Raw genomic sequence first — 13,554 nt, 5'->3', positions numbered from 1 at the left:
AAATATCAAATGTTTCAATTATAATAATTAAAGATCAAAATATTTCGGTTTTTTACAAATAAATGTTAAATTTACAGGTAAATAAAACGTATATCACGCGTGATAAAAAATTATTTTAAACATGTAATTGTTACACGTTATCTAGTTATTATACGTTATGTTGAAAAATATAGTTGTTGCACATCATATTGAAAAATGTGATTATTACAGGTTATATTGAAAATTTAATTATTACACGCTATGTAAAAATATATAATTGTTATACGTCATGATAAAAAAGTTATTATATATCACGTCATAATTTGTAATTTTGTGAATATATTAAAAGATCATGTTAATTCATGCATTATTATTATTTTTTATTAGATATTACATGAAGAAATTATGTTTACACTTGCATAACTTTTAATATATATTATAATATTATATCCATGAAAAAAAATAAATTTATAGATGATGAGAGTCCAAACCTAAAGATCATAAACCTCTCTTGTTGTTGAGATGAGACTTTACTAACTTAACTCGTGCATTATTGAAAATTAAGACTTAACAAAAATTAAGAAAATAAAAAGGAATGTAAAAGATTTTTTTTATTTAATCTATTATAGTTTCAAGTAATATAAAAAATAAGTGAAATTTTAATTAATGATATTTAATTAACCATTAATTATAAAAATGTATTTGAGTTAAAATATAAATATAAATATTTAATTAAATATAATAAAAAAATAAAAAAATTTTAATTTTTTTAATATTATGTCTTCGTATTATTCAACTGTATGCTTAGATAAGAAAGTGTAAAACATGCGGCATAATGCTCTCATATCACAAACCGGCCCATATCTTGTTTAGCTCTTCTTTTTTCAGTGCCGTTCAAAGTGCTCTAAGGGGGGAAATAAAGAAATTGAGGGTTGACTTTGCCTTATGCACCAAAGTTTAATTAATCAAAAATATGAGATTTAAGAAATCTTAAACTCTATTTGTTTGCCTAATCAAGATAGGGGAAATATCAAATATATAAAAATAAATGAGTATTTTGTTGAAAATGTTACTTTTTTTTTCTCCATTTATCTATTTTATTTCGTCTTCCTTTCATCTCATTTATTATTTACCAAATGGTTTTATTTTTTATTTTAAAGAGTTTGAAGGCATAATTGTAATAATTCCTAAAAACAAAGGGCATATAGCAAACCAAATTATTTTTTATCCACCAATCCATGGTATAATCCTTTCCTAATTAAATTTTTTTTTTACCTTATTATGAGATCGTTATTTTTATTTAAAAAAACTTAATTTGATGAAGTATGTAATATTCATATTTAAAAGTTAAAGGTTCATTTTATTTATGCGACATAAAATTTTGAAATAATTTTTCTTATTTGAATTTGCAACACACTTGATCTATTAAAATTGAGTTTGAATTGAATCTGATACTACTTTATCACAAATTTATTATTATTTTTTAAAAAAGTTAATTTAATTAAATGTAAAACATCTATTCTTATAAATCTAATGTTCTTATCTATCGTATGTATAATTCCGTAACGCTATACGTTGCTTTCATACTTTTCCTTTTTTTTTTTTTAAATTTATATAAACGCAATTGCTTTCAATGTCCTTTAAAAAACAAAAATAAAATTAAAAGAACCTTCCTGTTTGGGATTTGGGAATAAAAATAAAATACAAAAAAGAAAAGAAAACATAGAGGTGAGGAGCATCTCTTCTTTTTAGTATTTTTCTTTGGTTGAATGAACAGTGGACTGATTTGTTTCATCGAATATTTACTTTCTCTTTCTTGCAATTTCCCAGCACTTTCTTTCTCTCATTCTACTTTTGTCTGAGGGCTTGCTCCATACAAACTTGAGGAGCTCTGAAGCCTTTGATTACTCTCTGGTTAGCTTTCTAAGATAACAATTTCCATCTGTTTTGAATCTGTAATTTGCCTTTGATCTCATGCTGCCTTCTTTTAATCTCAGTTTTAAGGTATTTGGAAAGCTGAGTTGCTTTTTTTTTTTTTTTTTGCATATAATTCAGATTTTGGTGTATTTTTTTTTGCTTATTTTCTAATTTATCTGTGTTTATGGGACTTTAGTTTATCTGGGTGTGATGTAAATTTTTGTTTGTCATGATTTCAATAATCTTTTCTAGCTTGGTTTCCTTTTAACTGGAATTGTATAACTGTGGGAATCTCAGTTACTTTTTGTTTTTCTTTTTCTTCCCCACTATTGTCAGTTGTAATTGAAATTTAGGAATAAGAATAGTGATTATTGGATTAAGTTTTCGTCTGGTTTGATCTTAAATTGTGCTTCACTGCGCTTTTGGTTGCAGGGTTTTTGGTGGGAGTTGTTGAGGGTTGGTTATTTTAATGGGGAAAGGTTCGAAAAGCAACTGCAAGTCAGCATCCCACAAACTCTTCAAGGACAGGGCAAAAAACCGAGTGGATGACCTGCAGGGAATGTTCTTGGATCTGCAGTTTGCCAGGAAGGAGAGCCGCAGTATTGATGTTGCAGTCCTTGAGGAGCAAGTCCATCAGATGCTCCGTGAATGGAAAGCTGAGCTCAATGAACCCTCTCCAGCGTCTTCATTGCAACAAGTTAGCACTACACATAAATTTCATTTGAATCACATGCATAAATATATATATATATATATATATATATATATATATATATATATATATATATATATATATATCATTGTAAGTTTGTTTGAATGTGTGTTTTAGTAGGTTGTACGTTATTTAAAGGGTTTTGTGTGAGTTTTGATCTTGAGGGGTTGAAAATACTGTCTAAAATGTGTGGTTGAGAATTGTGATCTCCATGGTGATTTACAGGGTGGGAGTCTTGGTTCATTTTCGTCAGACATTTGTCGGCTGTTGCAGCTTTGTGAGGAGGAAGATGATGCAACTAGTGCACTAGCTGCACCAAAGCCTGAGCCTAACGATCAAAGCCTGCAAGTAGAGGATGCTGCTGCATTCCAAGAGGTGATTTCTTTTGTCCTTGGAGTCTTTGCTTTCATTTTCTTTTGGAATTTGCATGATGGTTGGACTGAAAACAGGTTAATTGAGCATGCTAGGTCAACATGAGTTTCAAGTTAAGTTGTCCATCCTAAGGGATGAGATTTCTATATTGTTGGAAGGCATTTAGTTTCATTCTTGTATGAATACAGTATTTGGAGCTGCATGTTTATATTTTATGTTCATATTGCTAAACATGTAGTATGGTACCTGTTTGTTTTCAATGATTGATTTTAGTTTGTAGAATGTAGTAAATGAGAGAAACATGGACAAATTATGTTGCTTGATGATCATTTCTAATTTGTTTTTTCCTAGAATGCTGTTGCAGATAAGGCTACTACAATATGTTTGCAATTCTTTACTAGTTGGGTTTTAATGAGGGTTGTGATAAATAATGTTTGGTTATCCTAAACCAGAATTTTGGTTTCCTTAATAGTAAAGTGGGTGTTGGTATGAAAATAGGATAGGATATATGGTATATCAATTTTTCATCAGCAGGATATATGTTATTTTTTATAAGAGGCCAGAGCACCAAATATGTTACATTGCACGCTCAGTGAATTGGATGATCAGTGTTGCTAGTTGATGACATTCTAAAATATCATCTCACAGCACCAATAATCTTGTCTTTCTTTCTTTTCAGTCTACCGAACACTTATCCCCTGTATTCTTCTTGTTAACATTTAGTTTGCAGATCATGTCACTGCAACTGAGGTAAATAATCATTCTTTAAAATTGCCATCTAGGATCTAACTTGAGCCAATTAAGATGTTTATAACTAAATTCATCTGCTATAGTATAATGTTATTATAGTTATAGTCTTATAGATCCCTATCTGATCAGTTGCTATACTGCCATCTTACTTTATCAGTCTTAGGTGAGAAGTCTGAGCCAGGCCTATTAGTGATGTGGAGTGGGGTGTGCAGTATGGCATCATCATGTGTGCAGATAAGGGGGACCTAACTTCTACCTAAAAGGGCTTGAGTGACCTTAGAATGTGCTTCTGGGCTGCTTTCTTGTGTATAGATGACAAGTTTGAGCAGTTGATGAATTTTTCCTTCTTTTATTAGGAGGGATGATCAAAGCGTAAACTAATTACTAATGTGTTCATTTTCCTTTATGTTCAGCTTTATGCATACTTTTGCATCTAGATCTTGGATTGAGCTTACTAGGGCTTTTAATTTACCTTTGTTTTTGTGCTTTTGCATTAAACGATATCTTTCCTTAGAGCAGAAGTTCATATTCTTTGGGTTTCCTCTTAACTATATGTCTTGAATGTTTTGTAGTTTATAATTTCCATTTTCCTTTGGCATGTTATTTTGTTGAAAAAGGCATTCACTGGCAAGTTAAGTTTGTATAGGGTTATGGAGTGAATCAGAGGCATCATGAGCGTGGCTTTCCATTAGTTGATCGTTGCAGAGACTCACCTTCAGGAGTACGTGCCATGTCAATTAACAACTTGGAAGGGGCTACTCAATTGGAATACCGTCAGTTTGATTTGCTTCAGGATTTTGAGCACTTCTACACTGGTACAAGTTTCTGTGTGGAGGATGCCATGCCTCATACTTCTAGCTATTTGCCAAGTATATGCCCACCACCATCCGCGTTCTTAGGTCCAAAGTGTGCACTTTGGGATTGTCCCAGGCCTGCTCAAGGGTTGGACTGGTGTCAGGACTACTGTAGTAGCTTTCATGCTGCTTTAGCAATGAATGAAGGACCACCTGGAATGGGCCCAGTTCTACGACCTGGTGGTATAGGCCTGAAGGATGGCCTGCTCTTTGCTGCTCTCAGTGCTAAGGCGCAAGGGAAAGATGTGGGAATACCAGAATGTGAGGGAGCTGCAACTGCAAAGTCTCCATGGAATGCTCCTGGTTTGTCTTATCAATATTGCTTTCCTTTGGTTCTAGTGGCAACTTTTTATGAGCGGGAACAGAATATATTCTCCAATCAAACGCAATGTTCTTTGTGACTTCTGTGAATTTAATTAATTTTCGCTTGTGATTGCAGAGCTCTTTGATCTTTCAGTTCTTGATGGTGAAACAATTAGGGAGTGGCTCTTTTTTGATAAACCTCGAAGAGCATTTGAAAGTGGGAACAGAAAACAGAGGTCTTTGCCAGATTACAGTGGGCGTGGCTGGCATGAGTCAAGAAAGCAAATCATGAATGAATTTGGAGGACTGAAGAGATCATACTACATGGATCCACAGCCACTGAACCATTTTGAGTGGCACCTTTATGAATATGAGATCAATAAATGTGACGTTTGTGCCTTGTATAGGTTGGAATTAAAGCTTGTTGATGGTAAGAAAAGTGCGAAGGGGAAGTCGGCAAATGATACAGTTGCTGATCTGCAGAAGCAGATGGGAAGGCTCACTGCAGAATTCCCATCTGATAACAAGCGCTATGTCAAAGGAAGGGGTAAGATTAATGCAAAGGTTGGTGTTGGAAATCTTTATGCCACTCCAAATGTGGTGGCACCAACAAGTGAGAAGTTCGATTATGGGCTTGGTGTGCAGTACGACTATCTTGTTGACAATTTAACTGGTTATTATCTGACATAGTTGAAGAAATTTGGATAAAAGCTGTAGTAGCTGTATCCATTCGTCTAGTTATACCACCCAGAAGCATTTTAACTCATAGAAGGGGTGGAGATTATGCATTTTTACTAGTTCTTTATCAGAAAACCAAGTCAGCTCTTAGTTTTGATGGCCATAAATTTGTACAGTTCATTTGCACACAGAAGTGCTGTATTAGTCTATAGACGAACCTCGGTGCTGGAGCCCATTCTGACTTCTGGAAGCCAGTTACAAGCAAGAGAAATGGCTGTTTCTCCCTCAGTCCATTTTTTATACCTATTAAGACATGGTCAACAATAGAAGCTAATCATTTTCTATGGTTCTGAAATTATATGCTAAATCTTTCTGCTACTCATTAAACATTTCTCAGTCTGTAACTGGGTATATAATCAAATGCATTTCTGGAGTCTTTATCACTTGATCTATGCTTGAGAACTTGTAAATGATCTTAGATTTAGCTAACCCCTACAAAATTTTTTGCTGTTTTCTTATGATAAGGTGTGATAAGGAGCAGAGGACAAAGGAAAAACAAGATATTCAAGTAAAGTAACTACAGTTTGAGTGAATACTGCTTGCCATGGAAAAATCCTTTCATCTGTCAGCATTCATGGATGATAATACTGTACAACTTTGCAGAAACATGTCCATGTACTGCAGCACGTACACAATATCTTTCTCATTAGCACATGGCCTGTCCAATTAGGTCAGGAAAGCTTCATTCGAAATAGCAGTAAGTAATTGGATTCCATCAACATAGATTGTTCATACAACACGAAGTAATAGCTACTAGCCCTTCATCTAGAGTGGCTCCATTACCATACATTCGATCACTCAGGCTAATCATTATATGCTGTTAGATGTGCATACCTGCACACCAGCTATTTCCCACAGAAACTAACATAATTACAGGCTTAGCATAATCTATAACATTACTGGCTGTTGCTAATCCCATTCAGATGTTGATACCCGTTTTCTAGGCATCAAACCTTCATCCTGATCTCCATCATCTTCAAGGTTGTTAACCCGCTCACATTCATCAATCCATTCGCTATATCTGACAAGTCACAATAAGAATAAATACACAAGAGAGACCAAACAGAGAGAGACAGAACACATTGATGGCACTTACATGTCTATTGGTTCACTCAAAGCTGCAAATACAGAAACAAAGGAAACATGGATCAGTTGAACAAATGACTTCCAACTTTGTTTTCATCACAACCACAAAATATTTCAGCTTCTTTACCACCTAAAAATTAATGGCATCATGCTTACCTGTTATAACAGTGCTGAAACTCTCTTGACATATCCTGCAAGACGCTTCGCCAATCAAGTTCTTCATATCACTGGAAAAGATAAACACAGACAGTGAGTACATAGTAATCACAACCATAACATCTTAGATAACTTCTTGTGATACAAGAAAGCATTTTTCACATAATATATATGTTTTCTTTTTTCTCTTCTTCCAAAATAAAATAGATAAAATGGGTTACAAAGTGAGTACATAGTAATCACAACCATAACACTAATGCTTTCCTAGCCATCCAATTGAAAGAACTGTCTCCAAGTTATATCAGTTATTAGACCACACAAGGGTAAAATTTCCCATTAAACAAATGCAAAAAGTTTATACTTACAGGCGGCATTCAACACTGGTTCCATGGTTACAAAAGGGACAACTGAAAACAGTGTCAAGCTTATCCATTCGCTTCTTAGGAGCAGGCTTTGCTCTTGATTTCCTCTTTCCCATTCTTCAATTCCTTCAACATGTCAATTTACCACCATAATGAGCATACAAATTTTCCGATTTACTGCAAATTTAGAGAATTTCTTACCAAAAATCAGATCCTTTACTTCAAATTCTAACTTCTTAATTCAGGCTTTCTTTTTTGGAGGATAAATAATTAGGTTGCAGTTGCAATATCAAATCAATTCTCTTTTCCCTCAAATTTCTTACAAAAGTTTAAACCTTTCTTTAAATTTCTTTTCTTCTTAAGAACAAACAACAGAAAAAAAAAAGATTCAAGGCGAACGTCAAAGGCTAACAAAATTTATGCAAGAAAAACAAATAAAAAATTTCTTTTAAAATAAAGGATCACGACAATAACTCGAATTTCATAGACGAGGAAAACCAATTGAATAACTGAACTTACCGGAGGGGGATTCTGATTAGCGTGAAGAGCGGAAACCCTAACTTTTTTTGATGCCTTTTCCAGGGAGAGGTAAAAGAAGGGGGCGAAGACGCAGAGGACTTTATTTATAAATGCAAGAAATTTGAATTTGTTTTTTTCCCATCTCTGAGAAAGTGCGAAGTTGATATTTCGAGGGCAGTCTGCATGGTACAAGGACGATGACGTTTTGCGAAACATTTTTACATGGCCCACCTGATCCGAGGCCCACAACAAAATAACCCAACGAAGCCCAAAATAAGGCCGTGTTACACGTGTAACGTTGCTAACGTGCTCCTGGCCCTGGGCGTTCAAAATCAAAAACCCTCCCAAAATCCTCAACTCTCTCTCCATCAATGGCATTTGCTCACTCAGTCACTCTCCTTTCCCCTGCATTTCCCACCCAATTTCCCTCTTGTTTCCCTCGAAAATTACCCTTTTTCCCCACACTACCCTTCCGCAACCCCACGGTTCCCCTCCTTATCCTCTCCCGCTCTTCTCCGAAGCCAGCTCCATCCACCGAACCGGAAGCCTTAAAATTCATAACGGATTCCGATGGAATCACGCTCCCTTGTGTTCGAACCTACGAGAACGACCTGGCTCGCCTCACCCTCGTCGGAGCCGTCGGCTTTGAACAGGCTTTAACGGCTGCAGCTGCTGATGGAGGTCGAGCCGCCACGGAGCATGTCGATTCCGGTATACCTGCTATGGTTATTGAAACCGTTTTCCCTAGTTCCATCGCCAAAAACGCCACGGTTTCGACCCGATTGGTATTGTTCATTTCCGTCCTTTATTGAAATTAGAAATTAGATTTTCAATATTTATCATTCAAAATTTAATTTTTGGTAAACAGTTTTTGCCAGCTAGGAAAGTTAAAGAAAAAGCTCAAAAGCTGAGAAAGTCACTCTCTGAAGATATTTTAACCGAAACATCATCGAAAAACATACTGGCAATGACATTTAGGCAAGTAGTTATACAAAAGTTTTGGAATTTCGAACTGGTTTTGTTTCGTCCTGGAACTGAAAGAGATATGGAGGATCTTGAAAATCCAAGAAAGGTTAGAAATAACCGTTATATCTTGTTTGTGGATTCTATTGCTTTTGTTATCTGTGTCAAATTTTTTTCGTGTAATGCCATATTTAATTTCTTTTCTGCAGGTGCCACTTGATACTGATAGGTTCAGTTCTATTGTTATGCATTTTGTATCAGCAGGTTATTGGCTCATTCACTCTCAGCTCATCGGAAGAAAGGGTTATTTCCAATCTTGGTGAAGTTGTTTGCATCTCGGCATTGCAAAGCACTGAAAGACATTTTCTGGATAATTTTTTGGGAAAAACTTCTTCTAACTTCTTTCAGTGGTTTCGGAAGTCAAAAGCAATTGAATCAAAAGACTTATCGGTTGTTATATATAAAATGTTTGAGGATGAGATAGTTGAAAATGCCAAGAGTCTTCTTGAAAGTTTTAATTCAAGTGAAGAGAGTTTCAAGACTATGGATTTGAGGCGAAAAGACTATTGGTGGACGCCATCTATGCACTCTAAGTTGGATAAGATTGGTGGTCTTGAGTTTAGTGCTTGGACAAGTGAGTTTATACCTGCCTATCGGCTAGAAATCAATGCAAATACACTTAAGGATTTAAAGTTTGAAGGATGGATAAAATCTGATGAGAATAGGTGGGAAGTTCTTTTGACACACTCCCAGATGGTACTTTATTCTTTCCTTTCAGTTTTAATCTCTTGATTTGTATGTCATCTGGATAATTCATTATGATAATTAAGGTGTAGTTTTCATGCTGTTTTAGTTTTATACTCTGCATTGTTTGCTGGAATATTTGCTTTCTCTTTTTGAAGCTAGCTAACAAAAATTTGTAGGTTGGATTGGCTGATATATTAGATTTGTACTATGAAGATGTTTACTCACTGCCTAACAAACAGCTACGCTGTGGTGTGGTTGCCAATTACAACAGCTTGTCCAAGGCAAAGGTATTCAAATGCATATTGATTGCGTCTGTTTTACTTATTGGTAATTGTTAATAGTAGAAGCTCTGTTGTTGTTTAGTTTGATTATGCTAACCTTTTCCCCTCATCTGGGCTGCCTGGTACTAGATATTTAGACATTTCAAGATAGGTGGTTATGGGTAAAAACTTGCAAATGTATAAATCAGTTAAGAAAATGTTAAATAAGTTTCAAAGCTTTTAACCGTGGAAGTGTGTGGAAAAATCTTGTCAATTCCTTGAAAAAATGTTAAACCCGTTATAGGGTAGAGTTATGGATGTTTGAATTCATATCTCGGAGAATATTCAATATTAATACTTGGCATTTCATGAACAGTATGCTATAATTGACTGCTTAAATTAATTGTTCTCTTATTTTGTGGTCTTTTGTTTTCTAGGGGTTTAGGCTTTTATGATTTTGGAGGATCTTGCTGAGAAATGTTTCAAGTAGTGTTTGATGTCTTGAGTTTAGTTGGGATGAATTGAGTTAAGTTCATAGGCTTTGGTCTGCTTTTTTCTATTTCTTACAGAGGAGCTCCTCTTTCTCGAGAATGGTATCTGCCACCGTTGCAAGTGGAATTCTTCTCATTACCATTAGTACTCTCAGTCAATTTAGTTTTCCTCATCTACACAAAGGAGGAAAATACCCTGGAGGATCTAGGTCTCCACCGTCATCAATTATTGAGTCTACAACAATTCAATCTGTACACGCTGAAAAGGTGGGAATATATTGCTTAGTATGTATCTGTCTACTAACAACTAACAAGTGCTGACAGATGACGGTAATATTAAATTCAGCCATTCTTAGTGGCTGAAATTGTAAATAGTATGGCACAATTTCGTGCAAGTGAATCTTATCTTTTAACATCCCTGACAATATAGAGGTTAATGTTGGGAGGTCTTAAATCCATTATGGTTGCTGTCTAAATTTGAGTTCTCTTTATCATTTCATTTTTTCTACTTTATTAAATTTAAAAGTTACTTTAAATGTAAAAATTGATACATTGACTTCATATGAGTAGTTGGAAGCATTTTGTATCTTGGTTATCCAAAAGATTAAGGATGCTTTTGGCTGGCCTGGTGACATAGCCACCGAAACTGATCTTAGTGCCTGGATCGGTGAAATGCCAAATTACTTGAAAGTACCTCATCAAGCTAATTCTAGTAATGAGGATGATTCAGCTAGTTCTGCTGATGTGGGGAAAATTGATGATGATATAAAATCATCTGTCCAGGATGTTGCTAGTTATCAGGTAAACTCATTGGTTTACTTTTTGATTTTGTATTCTTTGTCTTCTTTCTAGCCTATTGGTTATATTTGCTTGCTTGTCCTTGTGTTTGGTATGTAGGTGATTTTGTCAACCGAAGGGAAAATAGTTGGGTTCCAACCAACAAGTCGGGTGGGTGTCAATCATTGGGCTGTCAATCCCTTAGCAAAAGAGCTGTATGGTGGAAGAAAACTTTCCCCTGGTAAGAATTTGTTTCATTTGCTATCTATCAGTCCTAATGTAACGTGTTGCTAGTGTGTTTGTGTTGATATCTTTCATGTTATCCATATGTCTCAAGCAGGTTTAATTGAACGTGGTCTCAAAATCCGCCTTCCAAACGAGATTGTTGTAATTGAGTTGTTGATGTCAGTTAATCCAGATTCCTGCTTTGCACTGGCAAGGCCAATCCAGTAATCATTGCTTGGAGGAGCTCATTTGTAACAAAGTTGGTGACATCAATAAATCCAGGCCTTTTTTTGTTATTAGAGAAGACTAATTTAAAGGGTAATTCTCCCAAGAGATTGAGTTGGGTGAATATCTCTCCCCTCGTACGCACAGCAATACGGCTCTAAGTTAAGGGAATGAAAATTCTATAGAAAATATCAGCGAAATTTGTTATTGTAATGGAACTATCAACTGTATGCATGCCGTTATTATTATCACATAAATCAAGCTAGTTAACTCAGCTTCCAATATTGCTTTTATCATTTTGATTAAGAATCAAGAAAACAATTTGCCTGGTTTGGACTAAACATAGATTTTCAATATCAATCTTCTGGTCCCCATGACTTGATGTAAACATAAAATAGAAGACAGATAAGTTTCGTGTTTGTCAAAATTGAATGCATTAGTGAGTTTGGTTCAAGTTTGGTTCCTAAGTAGCTTTTATGCAAGCTAAATGCTTAACGTTTGAGGGCACTTCTAAGTTCAGTTTTGATCCCCAATTAGCTGATCACGTATTTCAGACCCATCAAAAAGGCAACTATGGGTGAAAAATTTCTTCACATGGCAATGTATCCATGGTTTGCAGTTGGCCATATTACCTCATTTCTCCATATCTCCAACAAATTAGCAGAAAGAGGGCACAAAATCTCCTTCTTCTTGCCAACCAAAACACAAAGCAAGTTTGAGCCTTTCAATCTCCACCCCGATGTCATAACATTCATTCCAATTAAGGTTCCTCATATTGATGGCCTCCCTCTCGGCACTGAAACAACAACCGATATTCCTTTCTCACTGCAGCCTCTTCTTATGGCTGCAATGGATCTCACAGAACCTGCCATTGAAGCTTCTCTCCGTGAACTCAAACCCCACTTCCTTTTCTTTGATTTTACTTTCTGGATGCCAGCGTTGTGTCACAGACTAGGCATCAAGTCCATGTATTACTGTACCATTAGCCCTGCAACTGTTGGCTATTTGATTAGTCCGACAAGAAAGATTCTTGAGAAAGGTTTGACAGGGTCGGACCTCATGGAGCCTCCGCTAGGTTTCCCTTCTTCGAGTATCAAGTTACGTGATCATGAAGCCCGAGGACTAGCAGCTGCAACAACAAGAGAATACGGCAGCGGTATTTCATTCGTTGTGCGCCAATTAACTGCTTTAAATGAATGTGATGCTATTGGTTTCAAGACATGCAGGGAGATTGAAGGGCCTTATTGTGATTACGTTGAAAAACAATTTGAAAAGCCAGTGATTTTGGCAGGACCGGTAGCGCCAGAGCCACCAAATAAGACATTAGAAGAACGATGGGAGAAGTTGCTGAGCAGCTTTCAAGCTCAGACTGTGATATTCTGTGCTTTCGGGAGTGAGTGTGTTCTCAACAAAGATCAGTTCCAGGAATTGGTTTTAGGTCTTGAGCTGACAGGTTTACCATTCTTAGTTGCCCTGAAAGCACCAATGGGAGCTGAAACAGCCGAGTCAGCATTGCCAGAAGGGTTTCAAGAGAGAGTAAAGGGAAGAGGGTTTGTCCATGGGAGTTGGGTGCCGCAACAGTTGATCTTGAGTCACCCTTCCGTGGGGTGTTTCGTGACCCACTGTGGTTCCGGCTCTTTATCAGAGGCTATGGTAAATGATTGTCAATTGGTGCTGTTGCCTCATGTCGGAGATCAGATAATTAACGCAAGACTGATGGCTGGAGATCTCAAAGTTGGAGTAGAGGTTGAGAAAGGTGAAGAAGATGGACTTTTCAGAAAAGACGATGTTTGCAAGGCAGTGATGGCCATGATGGACGATGATAGTGAGGTGGGGAAAGAGGCCAGGGCAAACCATGCTAAATGGAAGGACTTCCTTTTAGGCAAAGGGCTTGAAATTTCCTACATTGATAGTTTTGTTGAGAAGTTGCATGCGCTGATGTGATGATTTCATGAATCTTGATCAAGTATTTTATTTTTCAAGTTAATAATAATCGTGATAACAAAACCAATGATGTATTATTCGTTTATATTATAATTGAGATCCTTTCTAGTGGCTGTTCGATGCCTATTAAAAGCAAAAAGAAATCTACCGATGATAATATCAGTGAATCACAAC

At 36.0% G+C, this 13,554-nt stretch overlaps 4 protein-coding genes across 9 annotated transcripts; 3 read left to right on the top strand and 1 right to left on the bottom strand.

Moving 5' to 3' along the window:
• The first annotated feature begins 1,642 nt into the window (after positions 1-1,642).
• VOZ1 (vascular plant one zinc finger protein) lies at positions 1,643-6,009 on the top strand. Of its 3 annotated transcripts, XM_018123465.2 has the most exons (6): positions 1,643-1,707; positions 1,810-1,893; positions 2,329-2,593; positions 2,834-2,983; positions 4,377-4,887; positions 5,024-6,009. In XM_018123465.2, the coding sequence occupies exons 3-6, from the start codon at positions 2,366-2,368 to the stop codon at positions 5,575-5,577; spliced, it is 1,443 nt and encodes a 480-aa protein (XP_017978954.1). In that variant the 5' UTR covers positions 1,643-1,707; positions 1,810-1,893; positions 2,329-2,365; the 3' UTR covers positions 5,578-6,009. The 3 variants fall into 3 exon arrangements, with proteins under 3 accessions (XP_017978954.1, XP_007025511.1, XP_007025509.1); XM_007025449.3 differs by lacking the exon at positions 1,643-1,707 and having other exon boundaries at positions 1,720-1,983; XM_007025447.3 differs by lacking the exon at positions 1,643-1,707 and having other exon boundaries at positions 1,721-1,893.
• A 297-nt stretch (positions 6,010-6,306) lies between these two features.
• On the bottom strand, positions 6,307-7,906 carry LOC18596767 (transcription elongation factor 1 homolog). Of its 2 annotated transcripts, none has more exons than XM_018123466.2 (5): positions 7,749-7,906; positions 7,233-7,355; positions 6,868-6,938; positions 6,722-6,743; positions 6,307-6,646 (listed from the first exon to the last, which is right to left on the bottom strand). In XM_018123466.2, exons 2-5 carry the CDS (start codon positions 7,343-7,345, stop codon positions 6,535-6,537), a joined length of 318 nt encoding a protein of 105 aa, XP_017978955.1. In that variant the 5' UTR covers positions 7,346-7,355; positions 7,749-7,906; the 3' UTR covers positions 6,307-6,534. The 2 variants fall into 2 exon arrangements, with proteins under 2 accessions (XP_017978955.1, XP_007025508.2); XM_007025446.3 differs by having other exon boundaries at positions 7,233-7,406; positions 7,749-7,897.
• A 184-nt stretch (positions 7,907-8,090) lies between these two features.
• LOC18596766 (deneddylase) lies at positions 8,091-11,710 on the top strand. 3 transcript variants are annotated; one of them, XM_018122536.2, is made up of 8 exons: positions 8,093-8,533; positions 8,617-8,820; positions 8,973-9,467; positions 9,635-9,745; positions 10,288-10,476; positions 10,780-11,010; positions 11,107-11,227; positions 11,327-11,710. In XM_018122536.2, the coding sequence occupies exons 1-8, from the start codon at positions 8,120-8,122 to the stop codon at positions 11,437-11,439; spliced, it is 1,878 nt and encodes a 625-aa protein (XP_017978025.2). In that variant the 5' UTR covers positions 8,093-8,119; the 3' UTR covers positions 11,440-11,710. The 3 variants fall into 3 exon arrangements, with proteins under 3 accessions (XP_088663232.1, XP_017978025.2, XP_007025502.3); XM_007025440.3 differs by having other exon boundaries at positions 8,094-8,533; positions 8,976-9,467; XM_088807106.1 differs by lacking the exon at positions 10,288-10,476 and having other exon boundaries at positions 8,091-8,533.
• Positions 11,711-12,009: 299 nt separating this feature from the next.
• LOC18596765 (cyanidin 3-O-galactoside 2''-O-xylosyltransferase FGGT1-like) lies at positions 12,010-13,380 on the top strand. Its single transcript, XM_007025439.3, has one exon. The coding sequence runs from the start codon at positions 12,010-12,012 to the stop codon at positions 13,378-13,380; it is 1,371 nt and encodes a 456-aa protein (XP_007025501.3).
• Positions 13,381-13,554: the final 174 nt, after the last annotated feature.

The sequence above is a fragment of the Theobroma cacao genome, chromosome 6, assembly GCF_053813885.1.
Source record: "Theobroma cacao isolate CCN51 chromosome 6, ASM5381388v1, whole genome shotgun sequence".
In the NCBI taxonomy this organism is placed as follows: Eukaryota; Viridiplantae; Streptophyta; class Magnoliopsida; order Malvales; family Malvaceae; genus Theobroma; species Theobroma cacao.
The sequence above is the reverse complement of the archived record's forward strand: the minus strand, read 5'-3'. Positions and strand labels throughout refer to the sequence as shown.

Coding starts and splice junctions, on each gene's coding strand:
- LOC18596767 (XM_018123466.2), bottom strand. CDS start 7,345: ATGGGAAAGAGGAAATCAAGAGCAAAGCCTGCTCCTAAGAAGCGAATG. Junction 6,939..7,232: donor ACCAGTGTTGAATGCCGCCT/GTAAGTATAAAC, acceptor TATCTTTTCCAG/TGATATGAAGAACTTGATTG. Junction 6,744..6,867: donor TTTCAGCACTGTTATAACAG/GTAAGCATGATG, acceptor CTGTATTTGCAG/CTTTGAGTGAACCAATAGAC.
- VOZ1 (XM_018123465.2), top strand. CDS start 2,366: ATGGGGAAAGGTTCGAAAAGCAACTGCAAGTCAGCATCCCACAAACTC. Junction 2,984..4,376: donor ATGCTGCTGCATTCCAAGAG/GTGATTTCTTTT, acceptor AAGTTTGTATAG/GGTTATGGAGTGAATCAGAG. Junction 4,888..5,023: donor GTCTCCATGGAATGCTCCTG/GTTTGTCTTATC, acceptor TTGTGATTGCAG/AGCTCTTTGATCTTTCAGTT.
- LOC18596766 (XM_018122536.2), top strand. CDS start 8,120: ATGGCATTTGCTCACTCAGTCACTCTCCTTTCCCCTGCATTTCCCACC. Junction 8,534..8,616: donor CCACGGTTTCGACCCGATTG/GTATTGTTCATT, acceptor TTTGGTAAACAG/TTTTTGCCAGCTAGGAAAGT. Junction 11,011..11,106: donor AGGATGTTGCTAGTTATCAG/GTAAACTCATTG, acceptor TTTGGTATGTAG/GTGATTTTGTCAACCGAAGG.
- LOC18596765 (XM_007025439.3), top strand. CDS start 12,010: ATGGGTGAAAAATTTCTTCACATGGCAATGTATCCATGGTTTGCAGTT.